Raw genomic sequence first — 26,615 nt, 5'->3', positions numbered from 1 at the left:
CTGAAACATTAACACAAGGGCATCCTAAAAGCACTAATGCACACACTAGGCAAATTTATGTCCATGTTTGTTTGCTTTATAACAAGCCAAGAACCTTTCCTGGTGGAAAGTTGTGGAGTTTCAAACACTATATTAACCTCAACCAATTAGTCCAAAGTTTAACTTAATAAATATTTTGTGACTGCAATGGGCTTCATGAACATTAGGGGCCAAAACAGACAAAAAAAGGGAAGATGGAATCAAGTTCCATATTGGATTTGCCTGAAATTAATCAGACTGTTCACTGAACTTGTCTTGACCTACAAAAAAAAAAAAAAAAAAAAAGTTGATAAATGCAAGGGTGAATAACAAGACAAAAATGTCAATTAAACTCACGGTATTCAAAGATGGATTGTTGTATCGGCCTCAGAATGTATGCGTTTACTTCTGCAAGAAATTTTGAAGCAATTTTGATAAAATACAAGAAAAAAAGGTACAAAAAAGCATAAAACCCATGCAAACATTGAGGTTCAAACGCTTCTTCAGTGGCCCTGATAAAAAAGCATCAATAGATAAGGTCACACCTCCCTCACTGAGCCCTCTGACACACCAGGTGGCCAGACCTAATTTCACAAGTTTCTCTGTTGCCATGGAGACCACAGGTCTACATACAGCAGTCTATCTTATTCTGAACATGTTCACACCTCTGTAGCATCATTAGCAGTTTAACGCAACCTGCTAAGGACTCAAAGCGAAGAACTGGCTAAGGTGCTAAAACGCTCGATTAATTTCTGCCTCTGATTTATTGTGCTGCATTTCTGATTTTTACAACTGCAGCTGGAGGCTGAAATTACTCTGTAGTTGTCTGTGATTACTACTTGATTTCCAAAAATTGGAACCATTTGAAAAACCACAATATTACTATTATTAGTGCAGCTTTAATCTGCTCTAATCAAAATTCTGTGTTCTATACTCTGGAATACATAATATGGGTGGGTATACGGATGTGAAGTCCTAGATAGCAGATGGTATACGTTGAGATACAGTACATGTTTTTAAAGATCAAGGGTTTACAGATAAAATAACTAGACAGGAATTAATGTTTTTGGAAAATTAAGATGATTGAGTAACAAATCAAGGTACTTAAATTAATACAAAAATCACTCATTCACTTCAAAACAATAAAAAATATAAAATAGACAGATTGTTTTTTTGATAACTCAGACTGACGTTGCTTATTTGGCCATCAGAAATTGCAATCCCACCGATATAATTACTTTAATATTGATTAATTACCTGGACAAATGCTGTATCTCTCTATATCTCTCTTCCTATGTGTGTCTGTGTGTGTTGTTGCTTCAGTAAAATCTTCATCTTCTGTCCATTAAATAAGAGATTTACTCTGTGATCAAATAACGCAACCTTCCAGATTATTCAAAGATCCTTTAACCCTCATGTTGTCCTGTGGGTCAATATTGACCCGCTTTAAGGTTTGAAAATGTGGGGGGAAAAAAATATATGTTCACAGTGAAACTTCTGATGTCCACATTTTCAACATTTTTGGGAAAACTTTGAACATTTTTTGGTGGAATAACAGAATTGTTAGAAATGTTTCTTAAGAACATTCACCAAAAAATCAACCAAAATTCAGTGAAATTTGCTGGATTTTGGTTGATTTTTCTGGCAAATGTTCTTAAAGAAAATATTAGAAGTTTTGCTGATATATATGTAATCATTTTGGATATTTTTAGGATTTTTTTGGAAGATTTTTACTCATTTTTTTCTTAAATATTTGCAAGAATTTTCCTGCCACATTAGTTTTTTTAAAATAAAACTTTTAAGGGAATTTTTTTAAGGAATTATTGGAATTTTCTTCCTTAAGATTTTGCAAGTTTTTTTTTGCTGAATTTTTGGATTTTTTTTGGACAAGGAAACAATATTTTTCGGTGCCCGTAAATGAGGACAACGGGAGGGTTAAGATTACCTTCACCTTTACTTTTAAGATGTGCTGCCTCACTGTTATTACAGTTTTGAAAAAAAATATGTAGGATCAAAAAATGTCAATTTAATCTACAATGTGAAATGTTCATAAAATACTTTAAAGCAGGTCTTTTAAGAAAAACACTCATCCTGTGGAAATGGATTAAACTCTGACCAAGATCAAAAGCACAGAGATGACCTCGATGGAACGCCACACCGAGAACTTAGGAGAAAACTGCATCATTTTGGACTCTTGCATCTTTACAGATTTTAACGTAAAACAGATTCATTCAAAAAAAATTGCAAAACAAACACAATACCGACACAAGGATACCACAGAAATTGTAATCTTGTAATTCAATGTATTCACATTACAACATCCACATGGTTCAGTTTGTGACAACGTCTAATGATCTTCAAATATATTCACTGTATGATACATAATACCAATATAGGCACTTCCAGTAAGTCTGGCAATATTGAAGCTACAGTATAGTGTCTAAATTACAAAATGGTAAAAATAAATAATGTATATCTAAAAGAGTTTTTGTAGTTTTAAAATTTCTTTACTGTACAGCATATATGTATATTGTACAAAATGGAGCATCAACCTGCAAGGAAATTAATTACTTTGCGTTCACAAATACTGTGTATTTGGACATATTCTTCCTTAGTACATGTGGTAAGTGCAAGGTACTAGTGAGAAGAAAGAAATTCATCATTTAATCATGTGTCAACTATATAAAAATACTCATCTCATTTTGTTTACATATTTGTAAAGCTTGTTTGGTTCCCATGGTTACAATTATTGTACACGTGTGAATAAGCATGACAATCAAATAAAAACAAATTAAGACATAAAAAAAACACAAAACTGACATACTGCATCAGCTCGAACGCAAGTACTGACTTGAAACAGATGTAGCTGTCGGGTAAAATTGATACACTGTCCACTGTAGCGAACCGTGATCACTGGCAACAGCGGACAGAGTCGAATTACCTCTAAAGATGAGAGATGCTGTGCGACGAATGCTCTGCTACTTTTGCCAGCGAGGCGAAGCAGATCAAAGAGGAAGCGCAAGGAGAAATACGCTATCGGACCTTGTGTGAATAGCAATTTCATCTGAGCGTCTGTGAAGAATCGAAGAACTACTTACTGCATCACTTTGCCCTTCATTACTTCACCGTCTCTACTTGTGAGGAAAAGTCCCTCTCTCCCCGACAGTACAAGATAACTGAATACAGGACAGAGTCACATTTGAGGGGCCAATGGAAGAATTCAGAGAGCGACTCGCACCGTTGTCCAACTCCATACTGTGCTGTATATATACATTCACAAAGCAGGAGTGTTTGAGGGGATGCTGTTATGCAATTGTACCATCCCAGTAAATGACTGAAAGAAAAAGGTGTTTGTCTAATTCTGGAACGCTTCAGATAAAACGGCTGAGTTGTACCGAACAGCTTTCCTGTCCGACATTGTGATATTTTGTCAAGCTAAATACAGAGCGTCCATTGTGTATGTAGCCATGATTATAGCTCATTAGGGATGAAACACATCAACATGTAGACAAAGAACACGCATGACATACAATGTGCAATGCATGATCATCTGAGGCCAAATAAAGAGGCTGTAGCTGTTCTGATTCAGTGGCTTCTAACAATTCTGGTCTGATTTGGGGTTTGGGGTGGATGTCAGTCTAATGCCTTACTAATCAGCGGGTGGACCAATTACTGAGCTTGTGTGTGGCCTCGCTGTTCTCTGGGACACGCCGTAGCAACGACAGGGCAGAAGTGAAGCAGGCCCCTGTGGAGGCAGCGTTCTGTTCACCACGGCCAGGAACACCGTGTGAGTACGTTAATACGGGATCTGCAAGAGTACAAGCACTTGATGTTCTACATCTGCATCTCACAGTGCAATTTCAGGCTGAAATGTGTGCTGCCAGTTTAAAGAAATGAGATTACAGAGGAGAGTAGAAGTGGAGCGTGAGATGTCAGCCTATACGGTCAGGAGAACTCGGCAAGATCGGCGGTAGATAATTCATTACATATGGCCTCAGTGCACTCGTGACAGCAGCTGACCCGCCAGCTCAGTGTAGAGAGAACTCAATCAGCTCAAGATCTACTTAGAGTGTCTTTTCTTTATAGTCACTTTTAAATGTGTGTAGGGTGACGAAATGAGAAGCTGAATAGTAATCAGACCCTGTGAAGCTGAAATGTAATTTGGTTACATGGCGACTTTTCTGATTTAAAACTTGGGGCTTCCTGTTCAAGTATTTAAGCCTCGTGTCGTCCTGCGGGTCAAAATTGACCGGTTTTAAAGTTTGAAAATGTGGAAAAATATATATGTTTTTACAGTGAAACCTCTGATGTCCAGAGTTTCAACATTTTTGGGAAATCTTTGAACATTTTTTGGTGGGAATAAAGAAATGTTAAAAATGTTTCTTACGAACATTCACAAAAAACTCAACTAAAATCCAACGAATTTCGCTAGATTTTAGTTGATTTTTATGTGAATGTTCTTAAAGAAAATATGAGACGTTTTACTGATATGTATGTGATCACGTCAGATATTTTTAGGATTTTTTGGGAAGATTTTTAACTCATTTTTTTCGAAAATATTTACAAGAATTGTCTTGTAAGGGAAACTTAAGGAATTATTGGAATTTTCTTCCTGAAGATTTTGCAAATTTTCTGAAATTTGAGAATTTTTGGTTGAATTTTTGGATTCTTTTCAGACAAGGAAACTACATTTTTCGGTGCCCGTAGATGAGGACAGCAGGAGGGTTAACATTATTGGTACCATTTTGAAATGTTCACAGTGATTGTAACGTTATACCAATGCAGCCGTGTTCGAATATTAGAAAGAGATGCTGCACAGAACTTTAGGAACAACGTGGGCCAGAATTCACATGGACTGGGTGATGGGGCATGCTACATGGCAGATTTCATGTTTTGAAGAATGAAACTAATAAAATGGAGCATGCTGCAGCAAAATCATACCCACTGCACATCAGTTTCATTAAAGGAATCTTTTTTTTTACTGGCATCACACAGTAACAGTAGCTAATTCTGGGGAACCGTTTCAGCTCTCATCGACTTTCTCCACCACTGCTGGATGAACATTTTAAGGTGTGGATACGTCACCTAACAGACTAATAATTTGCTCATGTATCCTCTCCAGTACAGATGTGATCTATATTTGGCTGAACTGATGCACTCTGGAGTGGTGCCTGGTCGTAACTGTAAGAGAATGAATGTCTCCCTGAGGTGTCAGGAGAGGACAGAGACAGATTCAGTGTGCAAAGATCACAGAAATAGTTGGTGGGTGTGTGACATTAAGGTCAGCCTCGTTCTCTGTGCATCTTTCACTTACTGTCCGTGCAGGCGGTACACATGATTTCTCTGACAGCTGAGGTTTTTCCTGAGGATTACAGATCAGCACACTGAGACCAAAAACACAGTCAGATGGTGTTGGTTAGTTGTGTTAAAATAACTTTGCAGGATCATAGACTTCATTTCGATTTGATTTTTGCTTAATCGCTTACTGTTTGTGTTTCTTTTATAACTTTTAATTGAACGTTTAACAGCTTTTCCCAATGCGCTGGTAGTGTTTGCTCTGTTTTTCTCTTTATTCTCCTGTATCCGGCACAGATCAAGTTCAACAACCCACCGTTTCTCACGTTGATTACAATGTTTGGTTCAGTGATGCCATATTTACCTGCATTTACAAATAATAGGTAATCTGCTGAGTTTAATTATGTCCTCGGCAGAAGAATTGTGCATATGAGCGACTTAATTTAAACACACAGGCACACACACACAAATGAACACACGTATAAAGTGTAAGGAGCCTCGAATCTTTGTGTGAATCTAAAATGGCTCCACATAATGGCATGAAGTGCTTCATTTGGCAACAGATGTAAAACATAATACGAGTAAAGATCTGATTTTGTATGCTAAAGCCCATGGGTGAGGGATTAATTTTGGCAGAAGTTGAAAGGAATAAAATTACACCAATGTTCCTCATTTGTTGACTCCCTTTATAATCCTTGTATAGAAAAAAAAAAACATATTACGCCCAGGTGAGGCCTCAAAAAATGCTAAAATTGAAGCACAAGTACAAGTAACTGTGATGTCTATATATAACTGCATTCGGAAAGTAATTATATATAAATTGGCAGCAAATTTCTGCAGTCCTGTGTTACCACACTGGGTTGAGGCCTGTGCAACCAGGCTTTGCTCTTCTCTTGACAGTAGCAAAAGAGTCTGTATCCCAAAGTACACGAATAATTCCCGTATTGCAATATGGAAAGCTCCTTTAAATGTTTGGTGAAACCGCATATTCAGATAAAATGTGTAAAGCACAAATTTTCCCACCCTGTTTTCATTTTTTTTTCTGTATAGGCACACATTTCCCAAACATCTACAGTGTTGTGTCTAAGTGATGTGCTGGCAACAACAGGAGTCAGTTGATTGGATAAGAAAAAAAAGTAATACTTCATCGCATCCCTGTCCTGACTGATGCCAGATTTGCCCCTGCGCTGTTTCACTGTGGGTCCCCCTCCTCTAGTTCCTCAGGAGGTTTAGAGTCGTCCCTCAGACATTCTGGCCACTCCGGTTCCTCCACTTCCTCCTCGGGATCCTCTCCTTCCACCATCTCCTCTCTGCTGCCTGACTCCTCTTCCTCCTCATGAATGGCCAGAATTGGTTCAGCTACATTGTTTAAATGGACGGACTCTGCTCCTTGGGCCTGTTTCTGGGCATCCTCTGCGATCACCTTCTTCCACATCTCGTGGTTCTCCAGTAGGTGATGTGTGATCTGGCAGAAGACTTTCCTCCTCTTCTTGGGAGTGGATTTTTCTAGTAGAAAAACAAACAGATCTTAATTAAAACACCTACATATGGGCTGCAAATTTTGCCTCTAGCCTCCACTAAAGACATTTTTCTTTTCTGTTATCATTCTAATGAAATGTGAAGTTTTAACCAATGGAACTTCAAGCATTTTCTAGGCATTATTTGCTCCTGTCACATTTTTACACATCATGGGCTCATTTTTATTGCAAAAGAAATTCCTGCGCCTCTGTGGAATCAGGGCAACAATGACTAGAAGTAGAGAAACTCAAGATATATTTTGTGCAGTTTAGTGCAGTTATAATGCCATAAAACATCAAATAAATTTGAAAACCAAAGTTGGATTTCTTCGGTTATTTGCTTTACAGTAATTGATTAAAACCTGGAATCAACATGTAGAAGATTTTCCCACTGTGATGACAAGAAAAAATAAAACATGTTCTACCTGAAGATCTCATATCAGCCTGTTGTGTAGCTGAATACTCCCTGAATTTTTTGTCATGTCTGCTGGTCATACCAGAGTTGCTAATTTGTTCATCTACAGAGAATTGTATGTGTACAAATAGTTTGATTTTGCAATGAGACATGTTATAGAAGAAATATCATGATTTAAAACTTAGATTTGATTATTTTTCCTCAACGGAACAGCACAAGAACGGTCAGAAAGTTGTGAAAAATAACCGCTCTTCCTGTTCTTACTCTTTCTGGCTCTGATAAATTGGGAAATTTTTGTGATATTTTTAAAGACAACTTGGTTTTCATAACCGCCGGTGAGTGCAGACAGTTCAGTAATTCCCCCTGAAAACGTAGGGATGAAAATGTTTCCCAGTGATGAGAATTTCAAGGTACTATTGCCAAGTCAGTTCTTGTCATCATATTGTCAACACCTGCACTGTGTAAGAATTTTAAAAAGAACTGCTCACTGCTAAATGTGTGGGGGTTGAATATACTGACTCTATCACAAATATCTTGTACAGCATCTCTTCCAGACTGATTTAGAGTCTTAACAAAACAACACTTCCGTTTGGCTTTCCAACAAGTTGTCATTTGCCTTTATTCCTTATGCCTTTATAAATGTTCTGATTTTTAATATTTTCCTTTTAATCTATTTTGAACTGCAGTGTTTTTAAACTATAAAAATCCTCAAAGTGAAATAGTTTCCCAGCATTCAGAATAAGCTGTTAAATGAAGTCATTCTTAAGACTGTAAATGTCCTGCAGCCTGTCGCATAATCCTATAATATTCTCCATATATGGGTTTGATCCTGTCCATATTGAGTTAGATCCATCAAAAATAAGTAATGGAAATAGCACAACTACGCTATGTTCAGTTTACATCTTTCTGATCATTTCCTTGCTATCCTCATGTTTTGACTCCAGTGTTGTTGCAGACTATAACGCTTACGTGATGCTTCTGAGCTGGTAGATGTGTCTTCTTCGGCAGTATCCTCCTCATCCTCCTCCTCATTCTCCGCCATCTCTGGCTCCTCTGCCTCGGGGTTGGGCTCCACCCATCGTCCAGGCATGAGGCAGGCTGAGTCATAGGAGTTACACAGCGGTCCGACGATGTGTGTGATGAACGATTCCTGGAGTTTGGCCAGCTGTGGTGCTGCTCGATCCATGAAGGGGCTGATAGGAAGGCCCAGGCTTGACTCCTCATCACCCTGCAAGAAAAAAAACTATGCATGAGCTGCACTGGTGCAATGTTCTCCCATGGTATGATTCACATTTCATCACACATAATATCCTCCCAGAAAAGAGTCATTTAGCCAGAGGGGAAAGGCAGGGTTGATGTCAGGCCTGTATCTCTCACATCCTAAATTACTTGGTTCACAATTAGGGATGGTTCTGAGTCTTAATAGTGTAACAATATGCAGTTTTCTGCCAACTTCATCCAGAGAGATGAAACTAAAGAACATTATTTGGCATTATTCAAACATATAGTTTGACAGGTGCAACAAAAGAAGGAAGCTAGGGAATAAAGCTGGGAATACATCAACTGCATCGTCCTTACTGTAAAATAGTTTTTGATTTCAGAAGATTTTTTAAAAAAATGCTCACTTTGAAACCAATTATTTCCACTGATCATATTAAGCATTTGTCTATTATTCAAAACCTAATTCTGTTTATGATCAACTATATACAAACGTTTGACAAACCTTTTTCATGGTCAGCTGATCTGCTAGAGGGAACTACATGATTCACAAGTTTAAGCTCGAGAATAGATCGAATCATTAAACTGAAATTGTTTATAATTAGCACTTAATTATAATCTTTTATGGGAACCTTGTGCTAAATTTACTATTAGATATTCATTCTTCTCTAAGATGTTACTTTATCAGATAAATAAAAGGCACAAAAACCTACAATACTGTTCGACTTTAAACTAAACAAATGCATCTAATATTTGAACTCAGGTAAAAGTGCCCATGACAGCCATTTCTACTCAAGGACTGGAATGAAAAACCGCGATAGCAAGGTTTCCTGGTTGCCTTGGTAACTGCCCCCAAGTGTCATCCAATACCCTATACAGTAAAATGTCTCTGTTCCTGCACAGCAGCAACATACTAATTTAAAGCACAATGAGATTCAAGGAAAGATTGGGTCTCAGATGGATCTGCAAATTGATGGAATTTCAGGACAATTAAGCAGAGATCCCGCTGTCACCATGACAACATCCTATGGTGCTATGAATACAGAGGCCAGGTGTATTCAGACCAGGCTGTCCAACTGAATACAAGTTCATTGTTTTGGGAAAAGACATACGTTTCATCAGCCCTCAACCTCTGTAAGCCAAGAGCTTTACCCAGAATAAAAATACTGATTCACCCAGATCCTGTTTCATACATCATCAGAACGCCTGTCAGCAAGGTGAGGAAACCTCATCCTCTGTCTGATAGTGTATGTTTGTATTGTGGTGTGTATCTTTGGTATACATGGCTGAAAGCGTTCTTAACCTAGGAGGGGATATATTGCTTTGCTCGCTGCTTTTTTCAAGGGTGTCTTTGAAGGCTGTCAAGTGCAATCAGAGGCTGCTGCCCAACCTGAATGACAGTTGCCTGGGTACCCTGCTTGCGTCATCACATCTAGCATCACTAAAACTATTGTCACTGAAGAGCGTTTCTCCTCCGGAGCTCCTGCACTCCGTGTCTCTCCTTGTAGAGCTCAAAGAGGCTCGTAACAAGCAGCCTGTGTCACCTAGCTGAAGCAGGAGGGTACATAAGGGTCTGAACATATTCTGCTTGACCCAGAGGCAATTAGCAGAGATTAACAGCCATTTGGTGCCAAGAGGACATACTGTAACAAAGGTCATCGAGGGTGGCATTAGGCTGAAGGCATAACTGGATTCTGTTTGCTATTGCTGCACTGTATATAGAATGAGGACACAATAGCACATGGTTTTATAACACTGCTGTGCAGTTTGCAAACTGCACAGCACATATGAATCAATGGCTCAGTCGGAAACTACAAGCCAAGATTACTGCCTCTGCTTTTCTTCACTAATAAGTAAATGTAATGTAACTTCACAATGTAAATGCAAACTATGAGGACCTAACTGAACAGATACATTAATCTTGTCAAGGATAGCTCCTCACATAATAGCAGCTCTCAGAAGGAGCACTGTCATTACTATCTCAGTATGTCAGAGGGATTGAATGAAAAATGAATTAAGAGAGCAAAGCAATCGTGCCTGACGTTTAAAAGGCTACATGAAGGGAAAAAATAAAGAAGGGAGGACTATATTTAAGTATCTGTACTTGGTTCTATGTGTTTTGGGGCAAAGTAGAATGACCTTATGTGAAACTCACACCACATTACCAGAATGTATTCTTTTACACTGTTATTTCAGTTTTCCTTACTAAAATCCATTTTGCGAGAAAAATTGTACTAGATGAAATATATTATATATCTACTTTATGTTTGTATGCATCACTAGTAAATCCACTACTAAGGATGTAATTAAAGTAAACATTCAATGGTTGGTTTAGAATTTAGTATTAGGTCTATATTCAGATTGGCTAGATTAGGACTAATGCAGTTGAGAGGAAACTGGAACCATTCTATTTTTGTTTAACAAATCCCATGACAAGAAATCAGTAGTGAATTTCTCTGTATCTTTTGACTTCCCATCTGATCCCATTTGTTTCTTAGAGATTTCCTTTTAAAAAGGCATTCTCAAGAGTCACAAAAAATAAACATTTGTCTTGAAACAAACAGCAAGACAGATGTTTTCGTATTCAGTGCAGCCATGACAAGGGAGAAGAGCCACATTATTATATTTTATCAATCAATATTCAATTTGTCTAACTGTGGACTGATGAACATCTAAAACTATTTGACATTAGTTTGTAATGCCTTCCAATTTTAAGGAAATGAACACAAGTCTTCTGAGATCTCTTTTTTGCTGTGAAAGGTTCACATCAGCCTGTTTGTCTTGTGAAGACAAAATTCAAAAGGTTCTTTTTAAGTCAAAGTAGATCTAACTCACACTTCCAATCTTGTTCCATTAACTGGGCTCCAGGTTTGCTAACTCCTCACACTAATTAGTTTGTGCTGACTCCATTAACCTCAGTGTTTACATATATTCTCCAATCTGCACTGTGATTGATGTATTTAGTGCCGAAAAGGACAAACAATGATTTGTTGATACTGGTTCAAATGGATTGTGTTTATTCATGTAACTTAGATGAAGATCTCACCACATCCCAGGACAAACACTGCATTCCAACGGGTTCTTTTACTTTGTCCTGTCAGTGTTTAGCAGACAGTGTGTGTTGTCAACTAGAGCAACAACGTGGCTCATTTTACTGTAAGCACAACAACAGTTTGTGGACAGAAAAATGGAATGGAAGCTATAGTAGGCTTTTGAATGCAGTTGTAATCATTAACAGTAGAAATCAATATTTTAGAACACAAGAATGCAACCAGACTTGATAGTGAATGTATTGCAACAACTATGTGACAATTTGCTTTTTCTACACTGCAACTGCCAACCCAGTGAGGTTTGGCCTGAGGAAAGTTTTACTTATTTTTTGACAGATAAATGATTGATAGGGTAACATTTCAGGTAGAGATGCAGGTCTCTAATTTGAAATATGTAGCTTGAACATAAGATTATAATTTACCAGCATCCAGTGGAATTGTTGTTGCAATGCAGATATCAGTATCTGTTCTCTTGCTGGGGGGGCATGGCTCAGTGGATAGAGTGGCCGTCTTGCAACTGGAGGGTTGCAGGTTCGATCCTTGGCCCGGAGAGCTCATCTCAAGGTGTCCCTGCATAAGACACCACCTAATTGCTCCTGGTGGGTCGTGGTTAGCGCCTTGCATGGCAGCTTCCGTAAAATCAGTGTGTCAATGTGCTTTGGGTATCCTTCAGGTATAGCAAAGTGCTATATAAATACAGATATAATATCCATTTGCATGGATTCAACAATGAGGTTTGGGTGCATCAAATCTAAATCAATAATATAATCATTTTATGGTACCATGCAGATGTTTGTGTTGCTGTGTTCCCTGATCTTTAGTTTAACAAATACAAATGAGGCCTTATTGTCCATCAGTCGACTGTTGACGCACCTGCTCATAGAACTCGTTGACAATCCCCTCTGTCCACTGCAGATGTAGGTCTTTGCACTTCAGAGGCCCATTGATGTCAGCCAGTTTAATGCACATCTGGCAGACCAGCAACCTGTCATTCTCGTTGGACCAGTCGATACCTGTGGATGGATCATCACCCACCTGGGAGATCAACAAACAGATGTGTGGACATTTAGCGTATTCAAACGCGTTGGCGGGTACAGTGTCTGATATGTAAATATGATGCCACTGTTCTGCCGTTCATAAATTGTGTATTTCAATTAATGTCTGTAGCACAGCACTGCTGGAATGCAGACGAGATTATTTGTCATGATGAAACGCACTTTGTTTAAAACTGTAGAGGCTACAATCACAGTCCTGTAAAGAAGCCATGAGCACCGACAGTTTCTGTACATTTTTCCTAATTAAATCTCGGGATAAAATTTCAGATTTTCAACATACTTCTAGAGACAAGCCATCACCCAAAGGCCAATCTCAGCACTGTTTGAATGACTTCCTCTTTTCTAGTGACAGTCTGCCTAATGAGCCTCGGATCTGGAGAAACTCAGGAAGCTGAGGACTCAAGAACAAAAACATAGTAGGTACTTCAGAGAAAGCTAATTTGCTTCCAGGAAGAGCAGAGCGGGGTACTTTAAGAGACATTGCTGTTACTTTTGTTGCCAAGCCAGTAATGTCAATGCTAGCTGACAGGCCCTGGCCATCGAGCAGCACCACTGTACTAACACTCACAATGGAAAAACCCAGGACTCAAATCCAAAGCCAACATTTTTTCTAGCACTTGTTCTTGAAAAGCCGCACAGTGCTTTGTGTTGGTGACTTGAGCTGAACATATTGAAAGTGCTGGGATTTTTTTTTGCACAAATAGTACCTCGAAAACCATGGGATATTTCCTTTTCCCTGAATCTTACTCTCAGTATTATACCAGCTGTGGCATGAGAAAAGAACCTTGATTCAAGACACTTGACTCCACAAACTGAATAATACTACAACAATTTAACGTCTAGAATTATTCAAACATCTGGTTTCAAAGACAATAACCTCAAAGAAACACTTATATGCAAACGGTTAACTTCATATTTGAAGACAGACACTCATAGTCCAGTATTTGCAGTATTTTTGAGTTAAAATCCCAAAGCTCTGCACAAAAATGTTGTCTGTAATATCTACAAACTCTAGATCTTAAGATCCTTTGTTTATATTGAATGTAGAACATAAACAACTACAAGTATGCTTATAGAATACCTTGGCATTGAACTCAGCTAGGAAGTCAAAGTGCTTCTTCAGGTCCGTGGCCAGGATGGCCTCAATGACCAGGAAACGGAACCGTTTGAACTCCACATGGTCCAGGTTGACCAGGAAGTTGTACTCAGGCTGTGACATGAAGAGGTTCCAAGCTGAGGCAGCGTGGTGGTTTTCCAGAACTGAACGGTCATTGTAGAGCACTGCCTGCAAACACACACAAACACCTGACATAAGCATGTGCAAAAATATCAGTAAATGAATCCAACAAGCTTGTGCATACAATACTAGGAACATTTTAAAAGAAAGTGACATTAGATACCAGCAGATGATTCCAAAGTTGTAACAAAAAATGACAAAACCACATTATACTTCCAAACTATTGTCAAGTAAAGTAGAGCTCATAGTTTTACTCTGTGACAGATACATTGTCTTTCTGTACCAAGACGTGATGAGAAAAATACAGTCTCCAACCAGACAGAGCAGTACAATCCACACTTGTGACCTGTCAGTGTCTGACAGGCAATAAGATGTCACTGCAACTGGTGATTGTCTGATTAAACTGTCTAAGATGATGGTGATTTGCATCAGCTTTGCCAGTGTGGTTTGGCAGTGAAATACACAAAGTGGCAGAAAATAGCCAGTCAAATAATCATTCTTCTGACTATTACATTGTAAAACATCATTGAAAAATTAAATAAAAGCAACATATATTTTCTGCTTGAGTACTGCTAATTGTATTTAATTGATTTGAATGAATGGACAGGGGCCGCACAGTGGAGTAGTGTTTAGCACTTGTGCCTTGCAGCAAGAAGATCCCTGGTTCAAATCCCAGCCTGGGATCTTTCTGCATGGAGTTTGCATGTTCTCCCTGTGCATGCGTGGGTTTTCTCCGGGTACTCCGGCTTCCTCCCACAGTCCAAAAATATGCTGAGGTTAATTGATTACTCTAAATTGCCCGTAGGTGTGAATGTGAGAGTGATTGTTTGTCTGTATATGAAGCCCTGTGACAGACTGGCGACCTGTCCAGGGTGTCCCCTGTCTTTGCCCAAGTCAGCTGGGATAGACTCCAGCAGCCCCCACGACCCTAGTGAGGATAAAGCGGTGTGTAGAGAATGGATGGATGGACAGCTGAGAGTTCACTTGAAATATGATATTACATTATTTAAGAAAGAATATAAGCAGACTTATCAGGATACATTGTAAGAGAGATAAAACTTTCCTGATACTATTATTTTTTCATAATAATCAAAACAGTTCTAACCATGACAAAACTTTGTTCTGAATTCAGCCCCTACATCCATAGACTTGTAATTTATATCACGGTAACCAGGAAGAGCTTCATCTTTGTACTGACTCTGGTCAAAAATGATTTTAACAGCTCAGAGTGTAAGTTCTAGATTGAAAAATAGAGAAGAAAATGTTAAAGGAAAGCAAATCTATCTGTAATCATTTGAACTAATTAAACATTAGAATCACAGGTAATTTGTAATGTGCAATTGACATTGTGTTCCTCCTTTGCTATTTAAATTACTGTAAATTGTTGTTTACATTGTGGTAAATTTATTTATATACTTACTTTTACTTATTCTATTTTAGATTTCTTTTTATACTTAATACCTCCGTAATTTCGTTGTAATGCTGGCAGCAGTTGCATGATGACAATAAAACCTCTTATGTCTTTTTAAGGATTTATTGATTTACAATGTATGAAAAATGAGCGTGTAACTCAAGAAAATCAAATAAACACCTTTCTACTTTGATCCTAATATGATACGGTTATATAGCACGAGTACCTGTGGAGCGCTGGTGGCTACGAGGAAAGCATTCGTCCGCCCGGGGTGATCGTAATCGTGCATCGCAGCAGCCACATAAAGGGCCATGAGCTCCAGAGCAGGTATGAGGCCTGACAGGCATCCATAACCATCTTCTGACACAGTGTAGGTCTTTGAAACCAGGAAGCCCATATGACTGTGTGTTATTCCACTGTCGGAGTCTAGCCACGGGGGAGCACACAAAGTGAGGAGGGCTGAAGAGCAGGGTGGCAGAATCTACACAGCACGTATACTTTCATGTGCACATGTCTGAATACACACACATGCAGTCTAGAGCACATACACACTAGGACACACACACACACTTGAACATTCAAATCCACTTATATGTGGATCAAAGGGATGGCCCTAGTAAGGCATACAAATTAGGTTATGGAAATATGAGTAAGAGGGAACTCTAATCTGTCTACAATTTCATGCTGCTCTAGACTTCAAATAGTGTTTGGTACATAAGTGCAAGTGCCAAAAGCCTGAGTAAGATAAGACAAACTGTGAATAGGATAAGAACACACATTCCTGCAGGCTTGATGCCCTGACATTAACAAGATGGCTCACAGTGAGGCTGCAGGGAGATGAAAAAATCAAAATGAACTCTGGCCTACATATAGAAAACCTCTGCTGTCATAAAAGATCTATCATAAAAGTGAAAACTAAACAAAAAGGTAAGATATTGTTCAATTTGTTCTTGCCTGGCAACGTTTCTTGACTTGAACACCTTCGGTCCCACTTACACTGACTGATGGATTCACATGCACACCAGCCTCTCCTACAGGACACATAAATGTCTGCATGCATGTGCTGGTGAACGTACCTGAGTCACTGGCAGAGCCGTGGTCAGTAATGAGGCTGGGCAGACCAGGCACAGCCTGCGTGGTGAGGTACCAGACCGCATGAAGCACATCTGTGGCGTGAACCCTGTTGTGATCTGGTTTAGAGAAGGAAAAACAAGTCAGCTCAGCGTGTGTGGTCTTCTCCAGCAGGGTGCACTGTTGGGCTGCTTGTGTATCTCATCACAACATAAAGGCAGCATAGGGTCATATATGACTGGATAGACAGAATGACATTTCCCTCTAGTGGTTGGTTTCATTGTTACAGCTGTAAACAAGATCATGAGTAAACTAATGTAAAAGGAAAAACAAGCCGTATGACATTCGAGCTTACATGGTATGTCTCTGTAACCATTCTCCAGGGCATGGAAGTAGTTCATGAATTCTTTTACAGGGATCTTAAAGGTCTCAAACAGGCCAGTGTCTTCAAAGAGCCTGTACGATACCTGCAACACAAAAATGAACCGTCAGAGCGTCTGTGAACTTCACCAGGCTTGATTTACATGTTATGAGTAAAAGCTTAAATAAGCATACAACTGAAAAGCCTAATTTTAAACAATATGATTGCAGTATTGCAGATAAATATACTTTATACGTTATAGAGGTTTTTTTATAAAGCAATGAATTCAGTAGTTTGTTCCAGATCCTAAACTGTTGTGTTGATTCTTGCAGATGTTCTCACCTGACTGAGGATCCGTCCACATTTCCCATTGGTCCTCTCCATCAAGGTGAAGATGGGAAAGTTCCAATTGTTTAGCTGACTCATCAGCGGCTCCAGGTCGTCCATTATTAATGGCTCTGGTGCCAGAATTGGTTTGTCCTGCACAAGTGGCACACACAGAAAAGGGGTTATGAAGTAAAACTAAAGTGTAAATACTAAGTGTTGCAATGAATGTCTGATTTACATGAGTTATATTGCATTACAGGCCAGCATCAATGTGACTGAAGGCACATGTGTCTGAGGCAGTCACTCTGCCTCGCCTCACCTCAGGAGGTATTAGTGCGTGGAGGATGACATTCTGGGAGGGGTTTTTTCCTTCCCCCGTGTCCTCCTCTGTATGTGCTACATCGCTGCTGTCACTGTGGTTGGCTTCGTGGGTGCTGTCGTAGTCTGATGACACAACCACCTGGTCCTCTGCTGGTAAAAGAAAAACAAAGAGATGTCACACTGCGCCCTGAGGGGAAAATCCACTGTTAAGCTCCTTAAACTGATGCATATCATCAGGTTTCTTGGGGTGTTGGATTTACGTCTCTGGTATATCCACTTCCCTTAATCCTGGCTTGCTGTAATAACTTATTTTCTGCTATTCTCAGAGTTAAGGTCCCAGAGATGGTGAGTGCTGTGTTAATTAACACTGCAGCATCTCTGATTGCTGCTACGCCCCATACTCAAGATAAGTCCAACAGTGCGTTTGTTGTCCGCAGTGCTTTACAGTTCTCAACATTTTCATTGCTGGATTTCTACAGTAATGGATTGTTTGATGAATACTGCTGCCAAATATGTGAAAAACGTCGTGCCCTGTGACCACAAATGACTGAGACTACAATCTGTTGTTAACTTTTAGCTGATTATTATCATCATTTTAAAGCTTTATCTTTATTTACCAGCGCTGCATCTTGGCTTTTATGCACAGAAAACCACAGAAAACCAAAAGATCCAGGCACGCAAGATACATTTGAAACCTCTGTGCAGACCTGTAACATTAATATGAAACTCATTACTTGGAGCTGTTATGTTTTAGTGTTTTTTAGCAACTGCTGTGATTGTTTTCTTTTTGTATTAATCCTCTGAATCCCTTCATTAAAAAATGATGGAATTTAATTTCTTTAAATATTTATTTAACAATAATAATAATAATAATAATAGAAAAAAACACAGCCACAGGTGTTACCAATACTGGGAAAAATAGTGGCTTTACATAGTAGAGATATTTTACCAGTTTCTGATTAAAACTATTTTCCATAATTATATAAGCATCACCTGCACTTCAGCCAAGCTCAGGCAAAAAGTCAAAAAAGTCATAGATTTCTAATGGCTTCATGGTTGTACTGAGAAATGCAGAATACAACACAGAATACAATACACAAAACAAATGATTAGTTAAAGGACCATCAAAAAGTTGAAAATCCAACAATTCTGTCTGTTTTTACATTTTTCGGCTCTGATGAATTTTGTAATTTTAACTTTTTTTAATGCTTTTTTCTCAGAATAACAGGTTTCAAACCAGCTGGTGGGTTTTTGGGGTACAGAGGGTTGAGCTCCTAAAGCAGCACATTGCAAAGGGCACAGAGGGAGAGAAAAATAGTGATTGACTGCATGTGACAACAAACGCCACACAAATACTGTTCCCACGCTGCTTGGAGGAAGAAATACTGGTAGAAAGAACAAACTGCGAGCATACCTGATCGTGGTATCCTGTCTCCCTTGTCTATAGAGCCCTCCCCGTGGCTCAGTCTGATGTATGGTCTCCCACAACTGGAGAAAAGAAGGGTTTAGCTGTTAGTAAAATAAAAGAGGACATTTTAAATGAATTCCATATATGCTACTTTAGCTACCATGTGTGGCTGTACTTGTATTGCTCATGTTGTGGTAACAAAAATCTGTTCTATACAATCACATTGGAGGGACCCAACCTTCTATTTGGGGATAATGTAAATTATTAAATGTTAGAGTGATGAAAGTACAACCAGAGTTAATCTGATCTGGGAGGTACTTTCAAATGGGTTTTTGAATATTTTTGTTCCGATTTTGAATGATGTAATTATAATGTAGAGAATTCTAAACTGGCAGTTTTGTGTAAAAAATGAGCCCAAAATCAACAGAAAAATCACAGGGGGCACAAACACAGAACATTACATGTGTGTTTGTTTGTAGAATAACAAAATGTGCAAGACTTTGGTGTTTGTAGCTGCGCCAAAGAATTGGGAATAATGCCATTAAGTACATCTGTCTTTGATGTCTAACCAGTCAGCATAAGTTGTCAAGAAAAAAAAAACTTAATGGGATTCCTACTGTGCTGTCCCCACATGAAACAGACGTCGTACAGATGCTTCAAGAAAATACCCATTAATGAACCTAATGGATGCACATATTAACGCAATGCAATGGGAGCAAACAACAAAACAAATTCGAAACAGTTGCTGGTGCTGCCGTTGTTATAAATGACTCATTAGAAAGTGAGCCCACCCTCTTAGAGATTTATGACAAACCAGTGTCAGCCTTACTGCCAGGCGCATTCTTAGAGAAAAATGAAAATAATCACATATATTGATTGGTTTATGAATCAAATGTTATCTTTCACGGAAAGAGGCGGCCTGTAGCGGCTAGTTAGCTGTGCAACACCGTGGGGAGCCTCCCGAGCTGCTCTCAACAGCTTTTCCATGTTTCTCCACTGAGGCTACTGTCAGGCTGTAGGTGGTTCTAATTAAAATACCTCTTCCTAAATGTTGTAAAACCTGCCTTCTTGGAGCAGGAAATGCCTGCCGTTAGAGCATAGTGTCACAGGGAGCACAAAGGCCTGTAGTGTGTCTATCTCCTTCTGATAAAGTGTTTCTGGAACACTTTTCCGCCGTACCCACCCAGCATAATGGTCCTGAGGCCCCAACAAAGGGAGTTCTGTTGTGTTTGCATGGCCAGGTTGGACCACTGTGTCTAATGCCTAGCAGGTGTGGAATATAAAATAGTTTGATAGTTTGGCGGGTGAACAGTTACTACATTATTGTCAGGGGGGTCTGGGCAGGCAGCAGCGCTTGGCTTAAAAGGTTTACTTTTAATGAAAGTTGAAGAACTGGCAGACACTTTCCCTATTCTGCTAATGCAGCAGAATAACCTCAGCTACTGACATTGAGCCTTCAGCACAGAATGTAAATAAGGAGGCCGGCCATTTTCACTTGAGGAATCTGTCAGTCAGGTATCAAGTGACTCTGCTTTTATCACAAAAAAGTGTGTAGTTAGGGCGGTTAGCACTGTAGTTACAGTAATTTAACTGTCCCAGTGAGATATACCAACAGTATGAAGACAAAATACACATCCCAGCATGCTTCAGCCCCGTCTCCTAGAAACTACATTTCAGTTCTAAGAACTTGTTTTGCCTGATAGCTTTGGGAAGAATGTAACTGCCGCCTGCAAATATGTTTGTTCTGTCAAGGAAAGAGCCTGCATCCTGCTATGTGGTTACATTTAGCCCAAAAAACAAAAACACTTTGGTCAGGGTTAGGAAAAGACCATAGTTTCAGCTAATTATTGAAAAAGTAAACACATCTTGTCTTATACACCAAGTCTGTGTGGATTTCTTTTAAAGCCGACAACCAAAAACCACAATGTTTCTGTAACCCTAACTGAAGAAAAGCACTGTGAGTGTCTGAACACAAAAATGAATACATTAATTATTCTGTCATTTCCACAAGCAGATACAGCATTTTGAAGAACAAAATTATGAAAGAAACTTAAATGTTTTGTCAGCTAATGTTTCACAAGCAGATTTAGGGCTGCAACTAATGATTACTTTCACTTTTAACTGATTTATGAATAATTTCCTTTATATATACGTTTTTGTGGTCTGTAGAAAGTCAAAATATAATAAAAATGCAATTTCAGTCGAAGAGACTAAAAGTCTAAAATGACTTTTGAAAACTGTCAAAAAATAGCAAATATTTAACATTTAGGGGAAAAAAGCAACCATGAGTTTGCTCATTCTGTGTGTTTTTGCTCAACTGATTCATCACTTTGTTGTATTTTAGTTCTGCACAATCATGCTTCTTTGCAGATATTTTTACTGAGTAGAAAGTTTCTTTATTATGTCAATATAAAATGTAATTTGGGTGCATTAACCTTTGCCTAGATGCATTTGCTCTTCTAAAATTAATTATTGATATTATTATTAATAAGTGAATATAATTTTAACAGTAGTTTTCAGTGCTTGTTTTTACTAATCATACAAATTTAGTTTCTTGCTTTATACATGATTAAAAAAAACAGAGGAAATGAGTCTCTAAACCTAAAGCACTTTCACACTGCAGCTAGGAAGCCTTAAGTTGATTATCCTGCTGTAATAAAAACTCTAAACTGCCACATTGTCTGCTTACATTGAGAACAACTCTGCCACTTCTCCTTGTATGTTTCGAGTCAGCCACTAATCTCTGCCGGGCCTCCGCCTGCTACCCTTCTGCTGCAGTTTACTCCCAGATTTTATACTCAACCACTCACAGCAGGTTGACAGATTACCTTTGGTTCAGAGCCCAAACGGACAGTGTCCAAGCCACGATAAACACAGCAGCTATTATTTCTGCTTCCAGTAATCTACCTACTCTCGAGCCAGATGACGTGAAGAAGATAACAGCACAGTGGTCGGGGCTGAGGGAAATGGAAGGTATTCAATCGCGCCCTTTTTACTGGGTCTGTCTGATAAAAGTCGATATTGTAGCTTTGAAGTTGGTGTTATTCCTTCTTAACACCGTACGTCACTGAGGGCTGACATGATGGAAAAAGGAGGCAGGAAAAAAAGAAGCCTAATGTCCTAATTAAGATTGTACAGATTTGATGATGGAGCAGAGAGAAGGCAATTGAAGCCATGTGTTCATTTTCTCCCAACCTCCCAACCTCCATGTGTTCGCTCTCACTCCTTCCCTCTTTCCCAAACAATCTCTGTGAGGACTTATTGCATATCGGGAACAATTATCGGTGTTTGATCTGTACAGAAATCCATATATTACAGCTGCCTTGGTGAGACACGCTAATAAATACAGGTTAGAGCACATAAATTACAAAACTTCAAGACTTCTACTCCCCAAGATGTGTGATTTTTGTCGTAATGCCGACTTGAGAGATGATGTGTTGGCAGGTTGAAGATTGCTAAGAGACCATCACGGGTTTAATCTGAACAACAGCACGTTGTTTTCAGTAGGCAGGGGCCCCGCTTAAGTGTCTTTAAGCTAAACACCGCAGTCTCACCAGCTATCTTTTTAATATTTAGGCATCTGGATAAGAGCCCAATGCCTAAAAGAGCGTCCAACTGAAGTGCTGCCCGGAAGAGACTCTTCTCCACTGCAGTAAACTAAACCCAGAGCCTCAGCCCTGTGCCAGAAGAGGCAGCTGTGACAGTGTACCGAAGCCTGTGTGTGTTAATTGCGGGGTTCTGGTGACTGGGGAGAGGCCCAGGTGTTTGTTTACACTCGCACAACCATAAGTGGCCATAGCTGGGACCGGGCGAAGCTTCAAGACCAGGTGACAGGGCTTTGTGTACTGAAGCTGCTCATGTGCTTACATTTACAGAACTTGTTCAAGAATCACGCTGTCATTGTGCAAACAGACCCGAACAAGCCACTGATGGACGCAGGCCACACAGATGTTTGGAGGGCTCGAAACACAAAACAAAGCGGGATGTAATGCAATAAATAAAACTATTTAGAACTCGAGGCTGTACACATTTACAGTATTTTATGTCAGTACTGCAAAATGGATAAAGTGTAATGTAGAGGTGTAAAAAGGCTTTATTTGTTTCAGTATTTCAGCAATATTTACATAAGAATAGCTACTCCATAATTACATCTGCAACTTTTACTTCATTTTGTAATGTAGCAGAGGCCCGGCAGACTCTGTTTTTTATTATCCTAATTTGGGGCAGGGCCACTAGGTTCTTATCTGGTGTCATGCTTCAATTTAATGCAAACCTCCCCTGCTTGAGTTGTTATTTTATTTTCTATCTTTGTTTTGTTTTTGTTATCTTTGTCAGGCACACAGCATTACTGTATGTTCTGCAGATTTACCAATACAAAGAGATATGAGCTTACTGAAAAGATGACAACATACAGTACCTGACTATGACACATTTTTCTAATCTATGGGCATTAATGTGATGCCATATCAGCCACCACTCCTCACACGATTTTGGAACTGTACCAGGGAATTAAGCACCATTGTGTCATCGAAATAGTGTTTGATGTGGTTTGGGACAAGGCTCTATACAGAGAAACCCAGAACTCCACACTGCAAAGAATGTTTTTTGGACCTCACATACACATAGGTGCATCATGAAGGCCTTGTCTGAGCACTTGCCACAAATATGAATGCAAAATGTTGCCAACAATATATGTTGCAAACCTACTGTACCCATAACCGGAGCAACGGGGCCAAATCATTAAAAACGGCCCAAAGCAAAAGTTCACAAAAGTGGGAGAATAGCCAAGTGTATTTATAGAAAAGGTATTTTGTATAATAAGACACATTACAGTAGTTTCTGGAACAGGTTAGATATCTGCAGAAGAATTGGTTCATATTTTATACACATAATTTGACAATAGTAGTTACGAATACATTGTGCAGGTGCTGAAGTTGCTTTTACTTTTCATTTATTTATTTATCAGGACAGTGTACAATGACATTAAGCTCAAGAGCAAAGATGTTTGTACCAGACTGTAGCTTTTCAAGCTAATTTCCATCTGTACTCATATGTCCCATGATCCAACCAGATGAATGCATCTGATCTGCTCTGCTCAGTAAACATTTAAAAAGAAGCACACGTGCCAGTTAGGTGAAAAGCCATGGAAAAATGACTATTTAAATGCAAAACCGCACGAGTATCAGATAAAAGAGAGAGTACTGACAGAGTGTTGCTGGCTAGTTAGCTAGCTAGCTCTTTTCTCCAGGCAGTATGGCTCGAACAATTAAACTGAAGAACAAGAGCCTCATTTCTTTACGGGAATAATTCAGTTTTACAGTACAACCAGAATTAATTAATAGCTTCTTAAAACAAATCTCGCTCACAACAAAAAAATCTAAACAATACACAGCTAAAGACTAGCTGGCTTGATTTACTGGCAGCAACGTGGAGGAATTCTCTTGAAACAAGCACCATTTTACGTCAGCATAACCAGAGTAAATGCTAACCATATTCAGTACAGTAAGAGAATTCTCTCCTTCACGAAGCCATTTGTTGTATAGCCAAATGGACAGAAATGCCCTGAGGGTCCATTTTTACCCCCAGCTTCCAAATAAAACACATACAAACAGACAGCAACTCTACTGGAAACTTTTTTTTTCAGAACCATCCACCCAAAATTAGTTTCTAAATTAATATGAGGAGGGAAATAAGACATGCAGTTGCAGAGGCAGAGTCATGCTTCATTTTACATCTACCACTAGTTTGAACAATTGTTAAGAAATTTTAGAGAGCTTGTGGAAACAGCGTGCTAGTTTTTAGCTAAAGATTAGCAGACTGGTCCAGTAACTACACAAGCAAGCTGATTTAAATCTCTTCAAATGGTTCAAGGAAAATGGCAGTTGTTCTTTTTTATTTTGGGAATTGATCTTCAGGTGCTCTGAGTTTTAAGATACAGAAGGGATTGTTCTGTGCACAGAAGATTGTACATGAATGCAACTAAACAGTGCAGAGGTTATCATCAGAAACTGTACTGTTTGAAGCCAGTTTTCAGTGTGTCTTTGAGTCAGACACCAGACATGGCTTTCTGAAGTCCTACACATTAATAATTAAGCTGTAGTTCCAGATTAGAGAACAGACAAATGTTTTTACACAACATATGAAAATAAATTACACACATATACCAAAACTTACACTATGTAATACTGTCATTACACCACAGGCACTGGAGATGCTACTTTACAGCACAAAGACACACAAAATGGTCTGTATTAGCAGACAAATGTTGGCCTCCATCATAAGACTTTGGGCTAGTATGTGACACAAACTGACAGACTGAATAAGGTAGATGAAACATGAAGGGACTCTTTCTTGTTGAGGCATAGTTAATATTTTAAGATCGGGGAGCATGTGCTGACAAGTACTGCTAGTGCATGAGCACAGCACATAAAAATACCGTATGCACGATAACTCATATTTGAGTACACACGAACATGCCCGTCTGAACATTTTTCAAGCTGAAACTCCATTTTCTGCTCCTTTGAAATTCATGAAAAACATTTTCCCCTGAGCTGTTCTGAGATAATCCAAACATAATGTCACAGTAATCACAAAATAATTGTATGGAATGCAATCTCTGCACTAATCACGGCAAAGTGTGCCTAAATAATTCACTTAGTAATCAGAATGACTCTAATAAATTATGATCCTGTGTATGTTCGAGATTTAATGCATCAATGTGACGTGCTGGGAGAAAACAGCACTTCATCTACTGCAGATTAACTGTGTCTGTATTAGTTCTGTCGCATCGTAACGCCAGCCTTCTCTATCTTATAACACATTTCTCTCAAAAAGAAAGAAAAAAACCCCCTCTTCAAAACACCTACAGAAAAACACACACGTCAGAGATCTACTTCTTCTCCATGATACTTCTGTGCAGCCTGAGTCCTGTGCTATCTTCAGCACTAATGTGCTCAGGGTTGATGTGCGTCTTAGTTATTCAGGTTAATGTGTTCGCCTGTGGGGCATATTTCCATTCTGGCTCCCGTTGCACACACATCCTTCTCCAAACTGCTGTGCCATTACTGCTCACTCACACTGATGTCTTTGGTATAACCACAGCCACACTGCTGGAAAACCTAATAACCTTCAGAGTGATGTGTCATACTGTGGAAGCCATTGTAGCAGTCCTCCTCAAATTATCTGAACCACAGCTGTGTTTATCTATAGCACATTGTATAATAGGTAAAATTCTGGTCTTCACTTCAAACATTGCAAAGATTTTTCAATAAAACCTTTTGGGGAATAGAAAACCTTTCACAGCAAGCAAACAACAGGGTAAAAGTGCACTTGATAAATCTTCATCTTGACCAAAGCAAAAGCCTGAGGATAAAGGACAAATATGACAAAGAAAAGCAACAAAAACGAGTATTCGTGTTTCATCTGTGGCTCTGGTACCTGCAGGTGAGTGTTTCATGGTAGGGTTTGATGCTGGCACTGCGGTCCCTTCGGACAGGCCCGGGCTCAATTGTAGGCAGTCCTGTGGCAGAGGTGGTGGTGGTCCACGTGGAGGAGATCCTCCTCAGAAGGGCAGGGTGGAGACTCCGCCTCAGACGCTGCACAGACACAGGAAAACACACACATACAGTTAACACTACTGGAAAATCCAACTTATCATTCTTATGTTTTTAAAACGAGTAACATCTAAATCAGTGAGTGACTGCAGGAGTCAAAAAACATGACTGTAATTGTTTTTGTACTAAGATAAAAACACCACGAGCACTCCCACCTGTGAGATAGGGTTTGAGCATATTCTCGTTGTTTCCATTCAAATGAATCATCTACATGAGGCTGATGTTTTTCCTGCCTTTTGCCAAGTAAAAACTAATGATGCAGGTGACAACCTGGAAAATTTTCACCACTGGAAGCAAT

At 39.1% G+C, this 26,615-nt stretch overlaps 1 protein-coding gene across 5 annotated transcripts in view; it reads right to left on the bottom strand.

Annotated features, from left to right (window-relative positions):
- Positions 1-2,290: 2,290 nt before the first annotated feature.
- Positions 2,291-26,615, bottom strand: part of LOC110952787 (cGMP-inhibited 3',5'-cyclic phosphodiesterase 3A) — a 77,263-nt gene continuing 52,938 nt past the window's right edge. For 3 of the 5 annotated variants that reach the window (XM_022196511.2, XM_051952170.1, XM_051952171.1), the window contains 11 exons: positions 26,142-26,299; positions 18,711-18,784; positions 17,295-17,446; positions 16,991-17,128; positions 16,643-16,754; positions 16,293-16,406; positions 15,443-15,642; positions 13,650-13,853; positions 12,387-12,548; positions 8,215-8,473; positions 2,291-6,819 (listed from right to left, as the gene is read on the bottom strand). In XM_022196511.2, the coding sequence (XP_022052203.2) occupies positions 6,506-6,819; positions 8,215-8,473; positions 12,387-12,548; positions 13,650-13,853; positions 15,443-15,642; positions 16,293-16,406; positions 16,643-16,754; positions 16,991-17,128; positions 17,295-17,446; positions 18,711-18,784; positions 26,142-26,299 (1,887 nt within the window). In that variant the 3' untranslated portion in view covers positions 2,291-6,505. The remainder of the gene's footprint in view (positions 6,820-8,214; positions 8,474-12,386; positions 12,549-13,649; positions 13,854-15,442; positions 15,643-16,292; positions 16,407-16,642; positions 16,755-16,990; positions 17,129-17,294; positions 17,447-18,710; positions 18,785-26,141; positions 26,300-26,615) is intronic. The other 2 variants (XM_051952169.1, XM_051952172.1) reach the window with 1 other exon arrangement.

This window comes from Acanthochromis polyacanthus, chromosome 8 (genome assembly GCF_021347895.1).
Source record: "Acanthochromis polyacanthus isolate Apoly-LR-REF ecotype Palm Island chromosome 8, KAUST_Apoly_ChrSc, whole genome shotgun sequence".
Classification (NCBI taxonomy): domain Eukaryota; kingdom Metazoa; phylum Chordata; class Actinopteri; family Pomacentridae; genus Acanthochromis; species Acanthochromis polyacanthus.
This window is presented reverse-complemented; position numbering and strand designations above follow the sequence as displayed.